At 40.3% G+C, this 18,714-nt stretch overlaps 1 protein-coding gene across 2 annotated transcripts in view; it reads left to right on the forward strand.

The window, feature by feature from the left end:
• Window positions 1-18,714, forward strand: part of Impg2 (interphotoreceptor matrix proteoglycan 2) — a 62,069-nt gene that overhangs the window by 23,954 nt on the left and 19,401 nt on the right. Inside the window, exons 9-12 of one of the 2 annotated variants that reach the window (XM_021209811.1) lie at window positions 1,318-1,376; window positions 6,619-6,639; window positions 13,953-14,197; window positions 15,957-16,042. In XM_021209811.1, coding sequence (XP_021065470.1) covers window positions 1,318-1,376; window positions 6,619-6,639; window positions 13,953-14,197; window positions 15,957-16,042 — 411 coding nt within the window. The remainder of the gene's footprint in view (window positions 1-1,317; window positions 1,377-6,618; window positions 6,640-13,952; window positions 14,198-15,956; window positions 16,043-18,714) is intronic. The other variant, XM_021209812.1, reaches the window with a different exon arrangement.

Consider the following 18,714-nt stretch of genomic DNA (forward strand, 5'->3'; position numbering starts at 1 on the left):
AAAGGATACTATAGTTCAATGTGCAGAATGTGGATGGCCGTGTTACATAACTGACTTGCGAGAAACTTCTGAGCCAGCCATCCTTGAATTCTTTATTCTTAAAACAGGAAGACCATCAGTGAACCAAGATTTTAAAAATTGTACTCCCTGGCATGATGAGGAATTGGTTAGACGCTTCCTAATTTTTGAGCCAGGATGTGTTTTTGAACTAGGAGCTTGCCCATTTAGGGTGGCCAGGAAGCTATTCTAAGGGAGAGCCTCCTGTTTCTCCCTTCCTGGCCCTGGAATTTCAGGCTTTTCCATGTGGGTGTTGGCACTCAGGCTTGCGTGGTAGGGACATTATTGATGGAGCCATTTTAATAGCCCCCTGAATTCTTTGTCTTTGAACCAAGAAGATCTGCAGCAAACCAAGATTTTAAAAAGTATTGCTCCCCTGATTTTATGAAATGCGGTTAAAGGAGAAGTCTCTTCGTCCCTTAATATTTCCATGTTCTTGTGTCAGCCCCAAACTCATCCATCTGTAAGCCACCCTTGGATTATTATGGATTAAATATTAACTTTTGTTTAAACACATATTTTAATATAATTAGATTATTTTTAGATCCCCAGTCTGGCATTCTGTCTCTCTCTCTCCAGTCACTGAGCTCTGATGGAAAGATGTGGTAGCATTTTAAAGGCTTGGTATTAAACCCAGCTTTCATAGATGTGATGCTTATAAATTGATATTTTAACCAGTGGAGTTATCTGGCCACTGTTTCTTAACTTTGGAATTTGTAGACTTTTTTTTTTTTTTTTTGAATGCTGAATGTGTTCCTAGTTCTCTTGTGATGTGGAGACAGGAAGCAGACATTCTCAGATATGGTCACATGTACAGAAAACAGACACTCAACTCTGCCAGGGTGCTAGCTGAGCCCAGCTTCCCAACTGGGACAGGGATGTTTAAAAATGCTGTTATACAAATACTATTAGCGTATCTTTTGAAATGAATTTAATACTTCACACAAAAGGAGGAAAACATTTAATAAGAACTATGCTTTTCATAAATTAAAAAATAAAATTAAAGCACATTAAAATCATAAAAGACAAAAATGACAAAGTAATTATGACAGTCTTGTGGCAGACACTATTTTCTATCATGATTGTAACCATAGTCACTTTTTATCTATGTGTAGAAGCTCTGATAATTGTAAGATATCTATAGCTCTGATAATTTAAAGATAAGAGTCTACTTTTTATTCTGCTCTGGAAAGCATCTGAAATATATATATATTTGCACATTCTACATAGTTACCATCTTTATTTTCATTTTCTTAACAGGTTGAAAAGGCATTCACAGGGTTGCCCGGCTACAAGGGCATCCGTGTTCTGGAATTCAGGTAAAGAGATATGCTCTGAAAATACATGTGCACAGTGCTGCTCTTTGAATGGAAAAGCCTGGTGTCCATCACGTATTCTAGCAGCATGTGATTGGAGTGCTATGATAGTGTTCCTTGTGGTAAATTAGTATTCCAACACTGGTCTGATACAGATGAAACTGAGCTAATGAGAGGCAAAGCAATGTATCATGGAGTTGTAGCTTGGTCTGTAGGTAGACCACAGTAAGAATTGAGGCTTTGTGTTACAAAGCCTCAATTCCTTTGTCTCTGGACCCTGGCTGGAGCCAGACTAAAAATGACTTCAGGCCTTTTCTGAAGCTTCTCAAGGTTGTAGTGAGGTGACTGTCAATCCTCAGATTGGCAGACACTTCCAACCCTCCCTTTCCAGAGGAAGGAACAGGATTAAAGGATTGAACTTGCCTACTGTGGACAAGCAGTTCTCACCTGAGGGTGGAGGAGAGGTTTTGAAACAAAATAGCTTGTATTTTAGTGCTTTTTCTTAAGCTCCATGCATGAGTCTTCCACCAAGGGAACTGGCCATAGCTGTTGCCCAGTTGTTGGATATAAGGAGGCAGGTTGGGGCTGCGCTGAATGTTCTCAGCGGGATGCGTGTGGCAGCAATAGCAGCGAGTGTCTATGTAGCCCTTATAGTATACCTGTGTGTGTGTGTGTGTGTGTGTGTGTGTGCTCACTCATGTGTATACATGTGTGGTGCATGCATGTGAGTGTGTGTGAGAATGTGTGTGTGTTTGAGTGTTTGTGAGTATGGGTATGTGTGTGTGACTGTGTATATGTGTATGTATGCACATGTGTGTGTTTGTACATGAGTATGTATATGTATATGTATGTATGTATGTATGTATGTATGTATGTATGTAGATGTGTTTGACTGTGTGTATGTGTGTGTTTGTGTGACAGAGAAAATAGAAGTTATTGACCCGTGGGCACACATCTACTTAGGGCAGAGAGGCTATCTATCTGACCTCATGCCACAATGGCCCTTCTAGTTGCCCCTCTACCATGTTCACATATGCTCCATCATGAATACCAGAAGGAGGGCCTTTGAAGATCTCACTCATTTGGTAGCATGTGACACAACATGGCTGTTGATCCATCCTGTCCAGTTTGTCTGGCTGTGCACTTTGGACTGTATGGTTTTTAGTGCATTACTCGATCTCGACTTTTGCTCTGTATAGAATGAATTTACCTGTGAGTCCTGCTTTATTTAAAATGCGTTCTTGGTACTTTGGGTAAATCAATAGTGTCTTTCTTCCTTAGTCTCTTTACATGCGGTGTGGATATTGGCAGTCCTTAATGAATTTAGTGAGGAGTAAGTGAATTGAGTTCGTGAAATACTCAGCACACTTTCAGGAGTAGGAGAACTATTTTTAACAAAAATTTATTATTTTGTGAATATGGATGTTTTACCTATGTGCCTGTGCACCACATGTGTGCAGTCTCCCTAGACACTAAAAGAGGATGTCAGATCTTCAGGGACTAGAGTTACAGACAGTTATAAGCCATGATGTGGGTGCTGGGCATCCAATCAGGGTCCTCTGGAAAAGCAGCTAGTGCTCCTAACTGCTGAGAACTTCGCTAGACTGAGAAGTTCTGTTTGATTCCTGTTATGTAAAATAAGCAAACATCAAAAGCTGTGCTGTGTCCCGTAGGTTAGCTGGCCTGACCCTTATTGACTGTCTAATACTTGTAATTATAAGTCATTACTATTACGTAACTATTACATAGTTGTAAGTAATCTTTTTTGGCTTTCTTTTTAATATTTATTTTTTTATTACATGGTCATTGGTATTTGGCCTGCATGCATGCCTAAGTGAGGGTGTGGGAGCCCTTGGAACTGTGGTTAAAGACAGTTGTGAGCTGCCATGTGGGTGCTGAGACTTGAACCTGGGTCCTCTGGAAAAGCATCCAGTGCCCTTAACCACTGGGCCACTTCTCCTGACCCCACCCCCTTTTTTACTCTCTTTTCTTTTTCCACATTTAAGCCATTTAATTTTAATGTCATGCCATTTGGACTTACTTTTTTTTTCTTCCTCAAAAAATATTTTAATTTTCTTTTGAAACCAAGCTGCGAGACTAAGAGCCAAAGATTGCAGTTAATCGCTTAAACATATTGCTAATCAGAATTTTTGGTTTTCATCCATTTTTATACTTGCATTATGATTTTTATCCTTTGAGAATTTCAGGTATTTTGAGCATATTCACCCCTCCCAACTCCTCCCAGATCCCCCCTTCCCTCCCACCTCACTTGGCTTCCTTTGTATATTGTTCTTTGTGGAGGAATATATGGTATGTATGTTCATGATTAATCTCATCATTCTCTTACAATGGAATATTTGGGTTGTTTTTTTCTTTTTTTTTTTAACTAAAAAAAAACCAATCATTGTGGTAAGTCAAAAAAATCATTGTGGTAAATCCATATAATACATTGCTAGAAAAGAATTGCTGGCAGGATTTGTATGCACTTACTTTTTTAAAATTAGGAATGAATTTTATTATTTCCATGAATGGAATTAAATACATACCACATACAAGTCAAAAGGAAAACAGAGTGGTGGATGACAAAAACAGAGCCAGTTCTCCTTCTGATAAGCAACCTGTTAGCAGCCTCTGCTGTCTTTACAAAGATAGTCTATGAAAACACTAACATTTAAAAAAAGATATATATATGTGTGTATATATATATATATATATATATATATATATATATATATATATGAATACACTGTAGATGTTTACAGACACAATAGAAGAGGGCATCAGATCCCATTACAGATGGTTGTGAGCCACCATGTAGTTGCTGGAAATTGAACTCAGGACCTCTAGAAGAGCAGTCGGTGCTCTTAACCACTGAGCCATCTCTCCAGCCCAACACTGACATTTTTATAGAGTAACAATTCTCTTGTTTGGGAATATATACATTTTTTTTTTTTGAATTGAGCTCATGAAAGTCACAGCTCCTGCCAGGACGTTGCTTGAGGGAGAACTACTCAGGCTGTCATAGTTATTTATGTAAGGTACATGTTTTATATTGTTTCATTCAGTACCATGTAAAATCATAGTGGATGCTACTGAAAATGTATTTCTGTTGATGTCCACTATGCCTATGAATCCTTCTGAAGGAAGAATGCTATTGGATGTAGGAACTGACATGTTCTCAGTCACAAGGTTTCAAAACAGGACTCAACCTGAACTGACTGCTCTCTACACAGAAGTGGTATTGCAGGGTCTGTCTGTGCAGTGTGGTGATTCATGTTAGTCCCACGATTGTGTAGCTGGAGCCTGCTTCATCACCTCTCTTAGTGGCTTACCCACTGAGGGTGAAAGAGTGGAAGCAGTACTCTCTTGTTTTCTCTGAATTCCTGCGGACTATTTTCCTACAAGCTGGACCACAGGTATGTCCTTGGGCTTGGGACACACAGGGAAACACAACAATCTGGATGAGTGACCAAGACAAAAGGAACTCCAGCCCTTGAATGGTTTTCTGAACATGGGACTTTGATGACAGACAGCCAGTTAGGTTTCTGCCTTCTTTGAATTTCTTTACTTGGGAGACCAGTTTGTTAAACAATCAACTTGCCCTTATTCCTGGGTCTCATGAGACAATCTGAGACACTGTTGCTCTCTCCCTTGGCTGATGTAAGCTCTGTTATATTTATTTTTTATTATTTTATTTATTTACATTCCAAATGTTGCCCTCCCTCCTGTCCCTATTCAGAGTTCTCCCCCTCATCTCCCCTCCCCTCCACTTCTCAGAGGATGCCCCCCCCCCAGGGCATTCCCCTTCCCTGGTGCATCAAGTCTCTATAGGATTAGGCAGGCACATCCTCTCCCACTGAAGCTAGACAAGGCAGACCTCTGCTATGTATATGCTGGGGCCCCTAGCCAGCCTGTGTATGTGAGCTCTTTTCTTCATTGGCTTCTTTAGTTTTGTGGAGCATAGCACAATGTGGGAGAGAATTCCTTGACATTTGTGTGTGTACACGTGCGCTTGAAAACTGTCTCCTTAGGTCAATCCCAGGTCAATAATAGTTTAATTAGGAGTGGGGTTATGCTTGGGAAATAATTTCCTTTAATGTTTCAAGATTATTGTTCTATTTTGTTTGTTATTCTAGAAAACAGTTCATTTTTTCATTTGTCTTTCACCCCTTAAGGAGCAATAGGATTAATCTTTCTATTTTAAAAATTCAGTTCTGAAACAGATCTATACGTCTGTTTTTCTTTGATTCTACATTGCATTGCCCAAAGGACATTCTTATTATTTTTATTTTTAATATTGGTGTTGTGTTCTTTTCTCAAAGATTTATTTTTATTCATATCTACATGTGCATCTGCATTTGGCTAGGCACACATGAATTAAAATACCTGTAGAAGCCAGAGACATTGGCTCCCTAGAAACTAGTTATGAGCTGCCTGATATGGGTGTTCAGACCTGAATCCAGGTCCTCTGGCTCTTAACTACTGAGCCATCTCTCCAGCCTGACATTTCTTTTGTTGTTGTTGTTGTTTGTTTTTTGTTTGTTTGTTTTCAAGACAGGGTTTCTCTGTATAGCCCTGCCTGTCCTGGAACTCACTCTGTAGACCAGGCTGGCCTCGAACTCAGAAATCCACCTGCCTCTGCCTCCCGAGTGCTGGGATTAAAGGCGTGCGCCACCAATGCCCGGCCAGCCTGACATTTCTAATTTTAATGCCAATAACCAAAGTCTTCTAATGATCTATCAAAGAGGTTACTTAACAAAGAGATAAATTACATATTTGTGAAGTATTTTTAGGGTAAATAAAATAACTGTAAAAATCATTGCCTTTAAATGGCTTCTTTTTTCTTTTTTAATCTTCATTACTTTTTAAATCTTTTTTTAAAAAAATTTTATTTTTAGACAGCGTCTTTCTATGTAGGTCTCGCTGTCCTGGAACTACAGCCTGGCCTCAAACTCACTTTCTTTTCTCTCTCTTTCTTTCTTTTCCCTCCCTCCCTCCCTCTTTCTCTCTCTCCTCTCTCTCTCTCTCTCTCTCTCTCTCTCTCTCTCTCTCTCTCTCTCTTTCTTTCTTTCTTTCTTTCTTTTGACTTCTAACATAGTAGACCTGATTTGGTGTATTTCACTTGAGAAGGCATTTTGAGCAATGTGGCATGAACGATGATGAAATCTGAAATGGGCACAGTGATGAATTATGTGACAATTAGAAAGGCAATTGAGCTCTAATTGATACTTTTGTTATTTTTCAGGGCCCCGGAGGAAAATGACAGGTAAAGTCCCTTGTGCTACTTTCTATCTTGTATATTGTCAGTATCTAGTGTTAGGGTACAGGCCCAGTTCTCCAGTCTCTCCCAGTCTCATTATACAAAATGCCCCGACAGATGTTGTAGCCTTTGAAGGCCATGGCTTCCCTACTGTAACTTCTCAATGCTACTGGGTGAAAGTAGACACAGGTGATGCACTGTACACTAGAGAGCACAGCTCCCCAGTGAAGCTTTATTTATTCACTGGGCGTGCTGTAGCCTGAGTCCTTGTGAGGCCAAGGTGAATTTCTCTGTTCAGACAAACAAAACACACAAACTTGCCAAGACAAAAACCATTTTGTGAACACTGAAATAGGAACTCCATAGACATTAGGCTGAAGTTCTCTCCTAGCTGACTGGTACTTTAAACATTGAGTTAATTTAAAGTAGGAGTAAAACCCATTAGCAAACACACTTTCAAGTCCCCTGTGCCATTAAACAATAAACTCAGATGCACTTTAAGGTGCATTTTATAATGGAGATAGCACTGAGCTTTATGACAGTTCACTTGTAAAACTAGGAGTTCTTGAACTATTAGGAAGCGCATTGTAAAGACACAATCAATATCCCTTTTATGAAAGGTATTGGTTTTCTCTATGGATTCATAATTTACTTATAATTCGCCTCTCTTAGAAGCCTGGTAGATACAAATGGAGTCTATGAAGCAAATTCATAGGCTGACTGTAGAAGTGTTTAGAGATTACAGAATCATTTCCTCATTGTGCAGTCATCTTGGCATCATTGATTTCTGTATTTTCAGATTCAGCCAACTGATAATGAAAATATAAAACAAAACAAAACAAAAACAAAGATAATAAAGAGCTTTTTATCTATACTGAATATATATATATATATATATATATATATATATATATGCTTTTTAAAATTATCATTGTGCTCAGATAATAAAAAGTATTTATATATAGCAATTAGATTGAGTAGCATTCTAGAGATGATTTAAAGCTGTGATTCTCAACCTGTGGGTTGTGACCCCTTTTGGGGTGTCACTTATCAGAAGTCCAACAGATCATATATTTACATTATGATTCATAACTAGCAAGATTACAGTAGCAATAAAATAATTTTAAGGTGTGTGTGGGAGTCATCACAACATGAGGAACTATATTAAAGGGTTGCAGCATTAGGAAGGTTGAGATCTACTGATTTAAAGTAAGTTGGAGAATGTGTGTAATGGCTACTCAACTGTAAACAAGGAGCTTGGACACCATGGAATTTGACACACAAGAGATGAGGGAAGGTCACTGGAACCAATACCCAATAAACACCTAAGGCTGACAAGAATATTGTCTTGACTAGGACAATATTCTATTAAATATTGGCTTAAAAAGGACTTTCTGATCTTCTTCACATTATTTTGACAAGTATTTGTGAAATGCATTGTTACTGGGCAGACCCCATGCATAGGGAAATGACTAAGCTCTGGGTTTTGTCTTTTACAAGTGAGTAGGGTGGTAGTCCTTTCTGCTTTTTAAACCTTTATTATCTCAGTAAGATGGTAAAATGAGGATTTGTATTTCTTTCCTTTAGTCTCGTGAGGACAGTTTGCTTTAGAGAGACACATTGGAAATTCTGTCACTAGGAGGTATCAGGTGTCCTGACCCACCAGAATTTGAGTTTCTATATTTTTAGTGATTGCGACCCACTCTGTTCTAACTACAGTGCTTAGGTCTGTACCCATTCAAAAGTTACTCCCTCTTATGGTGATTAGAGAGTTTAAACAACCCTAAATCTTGAGGTTACCCCCTAGTACTGAAAGGATTAGTAGCCATTTGCTGAGAGCTAACAGTTCTGTTAACACACACAATAACACAGAAAACAATTAAACATAAAGTCACTATTTTTTGATAAAATACAAACGTAAGCACAGTTTCCAAAAATTTTCAGTGTTATCAGGTAGTATCAGTTATTTGATTGAATATATTTGTAAATTTGATACACTGATATATCCAGTTATGCATGAATGACTGTGGAACAGAAATAAAGAATACATACTTTGTCCTTCTTGGCCACCAGCATTTAGATACATGTGAGATTTTTGACTTGCTTTTTACTGTGTATAATCCCCACTTGTTACACAAACATAAGAGAATCCATTTGAAAAGAACAGATAGTATATTAGTCTGACTTACACATGTTCTAATGTTAGCTGGAAGCATTGCAAGTATACACTTTCTGCCCAGAAAAAACATCTCAGGAGAAATACGCATTTTTGTTTTTCTGAAAGATTTATTTATTTATGTGTATGAGAACGTGTAGCTGTCTTCAGACACACCAGAAGAGGGCATCAGATCCCACTACAGATGGTTGTGAGCCACCATGTGGTTGCTGGGAATTGAACTCAGGACCTCTGGCAGAGCAGTTAACCCTGAGCTATTTCTCTAGCCCTCCGAAATACTCTTACTTAGCTTGTGTGGCGATGCGGAGTACCACTACTCTCCATTTTAAAAATACGCACATCCAAATCGACAATTGGGGCATCTAGGGTAAGGAGTAAGGTTGAACGTCTTGTCCGTATGACTGATCCCTAACTGATGGACTCCCGGGTGATTCAGACTGAAAGGCACTGGTGCGGCCTTGGTTGACTCGCTTTACTTGTGGGGCCAACACAGCTTTCTTCAATCAGAAATGTCTGCCTACCCCTTTATGGACTTTCTTGGCCTCTTGAATTTTTTAGAAAATTTTCCCTCATGCTGAGCAGTCTCTGTGTTTCATTGCTTGCCAGAATGCAGCTTTCCTGGGTCACAGTGAAGCTCTTGGCTTTAAGAATACACGCTTTCTTGGTATTACAACTATTTCCTTGGGTTCTTATTCCAAGACAAAAACATGTTAATAAATTACAGCATCTTTCAGAATCATTTTATCTTTCTTAACGAATTTATCTTTACTAGAGATGTATGTTATGGTAGACATGGTATCTTTAGATGACCAAGGCAAACACTGGGAGGCAAAATGATATTTTGTCAGCAAAGGACAAGGTTGGTAATCAAACACAGACTTCTTGATTTGCATAAATTTCTCATCCAGGAACATTTCTCATGATCTTTTCTCTTCAACATTTAAAAGCCATGCAAGCACATGCTAGGCATTCCAGTAAATGCTTGACTGTCCTTGCCCAAGTTTTCATCCAATGAGGCAGCCATTACAGTTCTGTTTGGTCCAGCCTCTTCCTCCTCTTCTCTCCCCCCTACTTCTTTTCTTCTTCCTTTCCCCCCTTCTCTTTTTATTGTGACCATTGTCACCTCCCTTAGACTCATGCTAACACTACAGGAAAGTTTAATAGGTTATACAAATACTGTGAGAAGGAGCCCACCTTTTTGGATATGCAGATGTGGTTCACCAGGCTTGTAGAAGGCATGGCATCTTTATCAAGTAGTGGATGGCCTGGAAACTGTCTTAAATGAGTACTAAGATAGAAATGTATGACGAAAACAGACATGCTCTGCAGGGGAAAAGTTGTTCCTTTTATATTTAGGGTCAGAAAATACTTCAGATTAAGAGATGAAATGCTATCTAAATGGCAAGAATTCCAAATGTCCTATCTGTTTATATTAGTGACAACATTAATCACTTTATCATTACTTTCCAAAGTGTTTATTGAGGTACTGTGAGGTAGGCATTGTTCTGGATGCTTGGAATGTATTATTCCCATGTTTGGAATAATAATTGTGTCTGTCCGGATGGCAGGGGAGATAGAGCATGGCCCATGCTGTCAGTGAGAAAGAGACTCCCTGAGGAGGGGGTCAGTAAGCTGAAGCAAAAAAGAAATAGGTCGGTGAAGAAGATGTGTGCATGTGTGTTCATGAGTGTGCAGGAATGTGTGGGTTGGGGGAAATAGGCATGTCAGGAAGTGAGCATGCTGAGGATGTGGTGCCTGTGCTCTGCTCGACCAGAGCTTCCCAAGTGGCAGTGGGGCATGTGATGTGCTAAGTTCTGACCGGAAGTCGTCCCTCTTCCTGTTTTATGCCTTGGAACCATCACCAATTTCTTTCCTTAAAAAGAAAGATTGACACTCACAGATGAACATTTTTAGTATAAAAACTTAAAAGGCTTCAATAACTTGAAGGATTGAGGACATGACACTTTCACAGGTTGTAATGGTTTTCAATCGTATTTATGCCCTTCTCCCCCCCCCCCTTATTCCCACTAGTCCCCTTTCTCCCCTTCTACCTTAATATCTTTTTTAATTAGGATGTGGCTGCGGATCTGCTTGCAGGAGTATCTGTTATTCATTTTTTAAGAGCTCTAAATCACCCCTTAGAGTGGCGGTTTATCAGATCTGTGATGAAAACAATAATGAAATAATCCAGGATTTCTTTTCCTCAAGGTAATCAATTAGAGCTTACCTATGTTAACAGGGGAAGGAAGGCTGGAGAGGTCTGCTTGTTTACAGGCATCCCCTATAGACTAAACTGTCATCTGCGCCATGCCAATCAGGACAGGTCCAAACTAGCCAACTTGCCAGCACTCATGGGAAGGAAGGAGTTTTAAAGGCCGCTCTCCCCTTCTTAAACCACAGAAGAGAATTCTTTCAGATTGATCTTTTTAACATGGAAATCGCACCTACCAAGAATGTGGTCTTCCTGTTGGCTGGCTCAAGTTTTCTTTTCCCGTAGGAAACTCTATGAGGAGTTATAACCAAAAGTTTCTTTTGCACGCTTGACCTCAGAGGAGGCTGGGTGATCTGGATGACCACGATCATGAAACCAGGATGGTTTGCGATGCTTGCCTTTAATCTATGGGGATCCCTTCAGAGAAGCCTCAGAAAGTAAAGCTAATGCAGCTCTCGTCTCTAGGAGGATGAGAGAGCTTATTCTGGAGTCAAATAAAACAAACAAAGAAGCCTGTTGTCTGTCTACATTTCTGCTCATATAATAGACACTGTATAAGTCTCAGTATGAGGTGCCAAGCTGGATATTGTAGAAACTTAAGAGAAGACAGTTACAATAGCAAGATCCTTTTACAAGTAGATGGCAACTGTGATTGTGTAAGCATGCACTCCATCATGTATGTGTATACTCACACACATATGTGAATGTTCGTACACATATCCACATAGATACACATGAATATTTAAGGCACTTCATGGGAAGCTGCTGCCTGTTTTTATGTTTTGAGCTGGGAGTCGTTTGCTGCCACAGAATTGTCTGAAATAGATGTCTTCCATTATCCATCTGGCTTGAGTGGTGTGCTTTTGGAAGATAGTTCTTCTCCCCTGTATACCAGATGTGAACGCTGTTTGAAGAGTCAGGCTGGAGGCCAGAATGGTGACTGGCACAGAGATGCCCTTGAAATGACACAGCCCAGTAACAGTTTGAGCAGGCTGAGCAGTTCACAGTGCGGTGCTGAGGTGAAAGGGCAGCTCTGCCACGTCTTCGTTGTGACATTTTAAGAAGCCCTTTAACTTTTTAAAAACCCTAATATTGTTTCCTTAGCAATATTCTGAAGATGATCAACCTTTTCCTAAGCTTATTGTGAAGGCCAAGTGAGATGAAGGCACAGTGGGTGCCTAGTGTATTGAGAACACTTACAGACTGTCCTGTTCAGTTGCCAGAGACGCCTGGGTGAGGGGGCGACCAGACGACACATTCCCAGCTGTTTCTCAACTTAATCTTCTCATAGTATTTCTTCAAATGGCCCAGAAAATGGCAAACAACACACCAACTATTTTCCCTCCTCAACTCCATCAAGCCTTTTCTTTACTTGCTTGTATGAAGGGATAGTGGGAAAAAAAAAAGCTAGCTTTGTAGAGAGTTATATTTTAGCATGCACTATTATTTCATTTAGTTCAGTAATGAGGGAGTCAGAAAAAAAAAGTTAAAAGAAAAAAATAGAGCAAAAGAAAAAATGCCCATAAAGATTTCTAAGTTTCATATGTTGAATAACTAAGAGTGTTGTAAGCAGGTCAAGAGAAAAATCATGTCATAACATCCTTTAAGGTTTTGCCCTAAAATTTATTGACCTGTAAATTCTCTGGGTTGTCACTCAGAAGTAAGTCTTCTGAAACGTTCACATAGCTGTCATTTTAGAATATATTCTAGAGTGCTCTATCTATCTATCTATCTATCTATCCATCTATCCACTTATTTATCCATCCATCTATCTACATACCTATCTATATTAGAAAAATATGTTGCTTTATTTCTACATTTAACTTCTTGCCTAAAGTTTGAAAATTTTTCTTCCTCAGCAAGTAGCTCTGGTTTAGTGCATTACTTTTTTTGATAGCAATAATAAGGAGATATGAGAAAAATGTTGTGTTCTATGGGGAGGAGTTGGAAGGTGTGTATGTGTTATGCATATATATGTGTGTATACCATAGAATGTATATAGATGTTAGAGTCAACTTGCGGGAGTTTGTTCTTTCTTTCACATTACATGGGTCCAGAAATTAAACTCAGGTCATCAGACTTGATGGCAAGCTTCTTCATTGTCTAAGCTATCTCAGTGAACTAGCATATTTTTTTAAACAGTATGTACAAATTGTAACAGGTATTGATGCAAGAAATATCTTTCAAAGAGGGTAAGAGATAGCTCACTTTAAGATCAAATATAAGTGACCCTGGCCTGGGAACATAGATCTGGGTTACAGCAAATTCCATGTTCCAATGACAGTAGTTTCATGAAAATTTCATATTATCAGAACAAGGAAAGCCATAAATCAACATATATTAAATACAGTGGTGGGAATATCTGTAGGTGGGTTATGATAAAGTGGGGAAACATCTGTTATCTTAACTTTGGGGTTGGTGGGAGCTAAGGGGTCTGTTTGTACATTCCAAAGGACTTATCTAATAGTAACAGAGGTGTCAGGTCACACACAGAGGTGGGCAATAGATGCTATTAATTTGACTCTGGACTTATACTATTTCAGTCTTTCCATATCATTAACTCTCAGTTAGCCTACCAGCCTCTCTACATATGTGTTTGCCCCAAGAACATTTGTTCACACAGGGAAACAAGGAAGACAGGAATTAGTGAAAAGACAGGAGTTGGCTTTGAAAGAGAGGAAGCCGTTGAGAATGTGGGACACGAAGAACTTCTGACTCGCTTTCTTAGAATTCTTGTCCTATTAAAGCTACAACCTTCCACTCTCTGGTGAAGGGGAAGAAGTGCCAGGGGCTTCTCAGAGTCTGCAGAGAATGTTGATGGGATCCATGCTTTATTAGACTCCCCCTCTTGGCCTAATGTTCTTTATATACCCAAAGTGCCTTTCTCTGTGCTTTCTTAGCGGAACTTAATTTATCCTCCTGTTCCCGTAGTGGGATAGATGTTCACTATGCAGTTACCTTCAATGGCGAAGCCATCAGCAATACCACCTGGGACCTCATAAGCCTCCACTCCAACAAGGTGGAAAACCATGGCCTGGTAGAGATGGATGATAAACCCACTGCTGTCTATACAATTAGTAACTTCAGAGATTATATCGCCGAGACACTGCACCAGAACTTTTTGATGGGAAATTCCTCTTTGAATCCAGATCCCAAGTCTCTCCAGCTCATCAATGGTGAGTTGAAAAAAATCACTCATGATGTCCTCCTGTGGTTTTCCCTTTTCAGTATAGTGTGGTGAAGATGCATAAGACTGGACCCATCCTGATAAAAAGAGCTTCAGCCCTACAGTCATTTGGGATAGATTAGTCACAGGCTTCCTGCAATATTGTCCATAGAAGGTCACAGAGCAGGGCAAAGGGGAGAACAGCTTGGCAGTTAGAAATAGTTTAAAGGGATGGGAACAAAGTGTGAGATAAGGGAAAGGAGAGCCTGAAAGCATGAATCACAACAGGCTACGGTGCTGCAAGGCTACCATAGTGTGAGCTGTTGAAAAGGGCCACTTGGTTAACGCTTATAAGTCAGCAGAAGAACTGAAGAACTGGAACAGAGGAGGAGGACTGATGGAAGTGGGCTGAGAGAGCTGGATGCGATGGCTATGGACATCCCGTTATGGATCATCACGATCATAAAGGAGAGAGGGACCCTGTGGGTTTGGAGGATAGAATGGTCTTCCACTCAGTCATCCCAAGGCAAAACTTGCTTACGGGCAAGCTACTGCATCATCTTAATTCATCAGAGACTACGAGTTCTAACTTATTTGTTGTTATTGCTTAGTTTCTGTTTGCTTCGCCATGATGTCTTCACTTTATGGGTCCTTTAACCTTGAAGACATTCAGCACAATGTATTTTACTGAAGGGAGAAAATAGGAAAGATGCCAGTTACTAAAGTGGAAAATGAGAAACATACTTATAATGTCTTAAATGTCATTCTCTCTCTCTCTGTACTTCCATCCCTCTCTTTCTCTCCCTCTCTCCATCCTTCCCTCCCTGTCCCCCTCCATCTCCTCCCCTCTCTTTTTCTTTCTTTGGGCATGTTCAGTCTATAGTGTATGTGTGGAGGTCAGAGGACAATCTGTGGGAGTCTATTCTTTCCTTGCACCATTTGGACCCTGAGGTTTGAACTCAGGTTGTCTTGCTTTTCCACTAAGCCATCTTGCTGGCCTTAGTGATTAATTTTTAGAGGAAAGGTTAGGATAAGTTAAATGTCACACTCTAATTGAACTAAGAATGATTTGTGAGCTATGTAGTCCTGAGACCCAAGACATGTTCTGCAACAGTCCAGAATTGCTGTATGGCTAGATAATGTGTGTGGATAGAAAACTGGAAGTGACAAAAAAGAAACAGGAGCAAAGTACAGAGAGAGAGAATGGTTATTTAAAACCTAGCTTTTGCCTTACTTCAGTGGTTCTCAATTGGTAGGTCATGACCCCTTTGGTGGTCGCATACCCCTTCACAGGGGTCACCTAAGACGATCAGATAACACAGATATTTATATTACAATTCATGACAGCAACAAATTATAGTTATGAAGTAGCAACAAAAAATTTTATAGTGATGTTGGGTCAGGGGTTCACCAGAACATGAGGTACCACATTAAAGGGTGACAGCATTAGGAAGATTGGGAACCATTCCCTTATTTGAACATGGTCTCATGGAAGTTCAGCTTTTTGATTGGCCGACAGTCTGTCCTGTGGTACAGATTTCTAAGTTTGGTTTGCATTTTGTTTGGACACTGATTCAATCAGGCTGTGGCTCAGGGTTGTAAGGACTGAGTCTTGTGAGCACAGCAGTTTGCTTCGGCCATGTTAATTTGCTGCAACACCTTTGGAGCAGCTTCTTCCTGCAGTTGAGTGTGTGTACAAGTGCTGGCGTGTGTGGATCGCCAATACAGCAGTGCCTCAGAATTCATTGTCTACGTTGTCTTTTTCTCAGTGAGAGGAGTTTTGCTCCCCCAAACAGAAGACATAGTTTGGAACACCCAAAGTTCAAGTCTTCGGGTGACAACATCCTCTATTTTGGTAAGCCGTGGTGCCTTATCCCAGCCCCAGCCCTGAGAACTCGCTCCTTTGCAACCCTTCCTGCTTACTTTGGCATGATGAGTTTCCCAAGCTACTCCCACTTCAAGCATCCCTTTGCATGTCCCCGGATCACTTCTCACAGTGATGAGCTCCAGGAGACCAAGCATTGGCTCAGAAACTTAACCCTTCCACAGTGGTTAAATAAAGTCTGCATCGCCAAGCTCCTAGTGTGGGGAAGGTTGTTTGTTGTTCATACTTGTTTGGGGCTAATGAAGCTGTGAGTGCCCATTGAGTTGTCTTTAAGTTTCCTCGAAACCATTTTTTTAAAATTTTTTGGTAGAAAGACTATACATTGATGTTCCTAAGTACAGAGTAGAAATTTTATGTCAAGGATTATAGATATTAAAGGAAGTTGAGATATGTGGGGGGAATGAGTGAAGAAATTGACTAGCTGAAAAACAAGAGGAACTCTAAAATTAGTCCCCCCTTTTAAGTAAATTTCACTGTTTATTATTATTGTATGTGCATGTATCTATAACGTATGTGGGGGATGCACACAAGTGTGCACACACCGTGACACAGCTGTGGAGGTCAGACAACAATGGTGCAAAGTTGGCTCTCTCCAGCTTTTTTTTTTTTTTTTTTGTGGGTTTAGGGCGTTGAGTTCAGGTCACTGGTGAGAGCATCTTTGCTTAAAGAGGCATCTTACCTGCTCACAGCTCTCCTTTCAAATTGGAGCGAAGCATTTCCATTTGCACATAAACCCCCTTTGTTCTTACTGTCCTCTTTCACCTCCACATCTTACTTATAGGGAGATATTGAGGAGAGACAAAAACACTTCCTCAAGAGCAGTTGAGGCGGCAAGGATGGTATCCCCAATGATGACATAGGACTCCTTGTGTGCAGATAGCTCAGTGATCTCCTGAGCACAGGGACGCAGGAGGGGACTCTCTTCCTATCCAGCATCTACAGATTCTTGCTTTCTTAAAATGTCCTTTTGTGTTTCATACCAGCTGTTTGAAATACTTGTTTCTTGGCATCAGTACTGCAATGGGAAATGTTTTAAATTTTTTTTGAGATTAATATTATATAACTTCCCTCTTTCCTGCCTCCCCTCAATATTATCCCCTGTACCAGTCTTAGTCTCTTTTCAGTTTATCTTTTTCTTTAATTGTTGCTACACAGACACACACACACACACACACACACTCTTCTAAATACACAAATACAACTTGCTCAGTTTGTATACATTTTCAGGACAACAATGGAAATTTAGGAAGCAAACTTATTTGACCACTGATCTATATAACCATCTGTTTTACTGAGCAACCTAGCTTCGAGATGTGGAATCATAGGAAATGACCTTTTCGCTGAGAGCCGTTTTAGAGAAAAGACGGTTTGCGGTAGATGGCACATTAATTTGATGCTTGCTTACCTCTTCCATTGAAATACATTTATTTTGTACTTGTCATGTGCCAAGTACCAGGGGAACTAAAGTGAATTAGGTGTGGTCCTTTCTATGAGAAGTTTCCAGACTGGCAGTAGACAGATTTCTAAACAAATAAGATGACGTAGTGTTACGGGGAGCTCACCAGAGATGACCACTCAGACAGTGTATAGCCAATTAAGTCTTTATTTCAGCCAGCTGGGACCGCACCCAAGTGTTCAGGGACCCAGGTGTGGCCCTGCGTGTCCAGAACAGTCCAGGACATGGCGATTTTAATGGCAGACCCCTATCCAAGCATCCTGTCTGGAACTGCTGAGGGCTTCACAGCGTAAACAGTTGGAAGCAAGCAGCTTTAACAGAAGCTAAGATTAGCCAGCTGGGAGGAGGGTGGTGGTTCTGCACAAACAGGCAGCTAAGATGANCGGTTAGCTGGAGGAGGTTCTACACAAGCAAACAGTCTTAACAAAGACTAGGATACCTTGTCTAGAACATCCTGACCTTTGATTCTTAAAATATAGTTGGGTAGTTTTCCATAGGATTCTCCCTCAAGCAAATCAGATTCTAGTTAAACTTGGAAATGATCCTGAAATACATGATGGAGGAACCTCTGCCCTATCTTGTCCCATCACAATACTTGCTCTCCTGGAAGTCCATCCATGGTGTAGAGGCATAGAGAGGCAAGGTTACCCTCAGCTCTGCTTCTCCTCATTCAACCATCCCGGGGGCTTTCCTAACCACTAGGTATTTATGATGGCATTTTAAAGGCACAGTGTAAAGGTCTGGAGATGACCATAAAGGCCGGTCCATAAAGTGCCTGCAACTCACACAGGAAGAACTCTGTCCATATCCTTGGCATCCACATAAAAAAGTGGATCGTGGCAGTGCTCACCCATGATCCTAGTGCTGGAATAGGGGGGGGGGCAACAGGGGAACCGGAGTTCGCTGATGAGTTAGTCTAGCCAATTGGTGAACTCTAGGTTCAATAAGAAAGCCTGTTTAAAAAACTAAGGTAGAGAGTGGTAGAGGAACACATGAACACATGCAGCATCAACTTCTGGCCTCCACAGGTTCATATCTCCAGCCCCAAACACACATCACACACACACACACACACACACACACACACACACTGAAAAGACAAGATTTTCTTTATCAGCCAGAGGTTGCCAATTGGGGACCATCTAGCTAGATTGAGAAAGAGACATGTATTTTGAAACCAATTTTT

The sequence above is a fragment of the Mus pahari genome, chromosome 12 (assembly GCF_900095145.1).
Source record: "Mus pahari chromosome 12, PAHARI_EIJ_v1.1, whole genome shotgun sequence".
Taxonomy (NCBI): domain Eukaryota; kingdom Metazoa; phylum Chordata; class Mammalia; order Rodentia; family Muridae; genus Mus; species Mus pahari.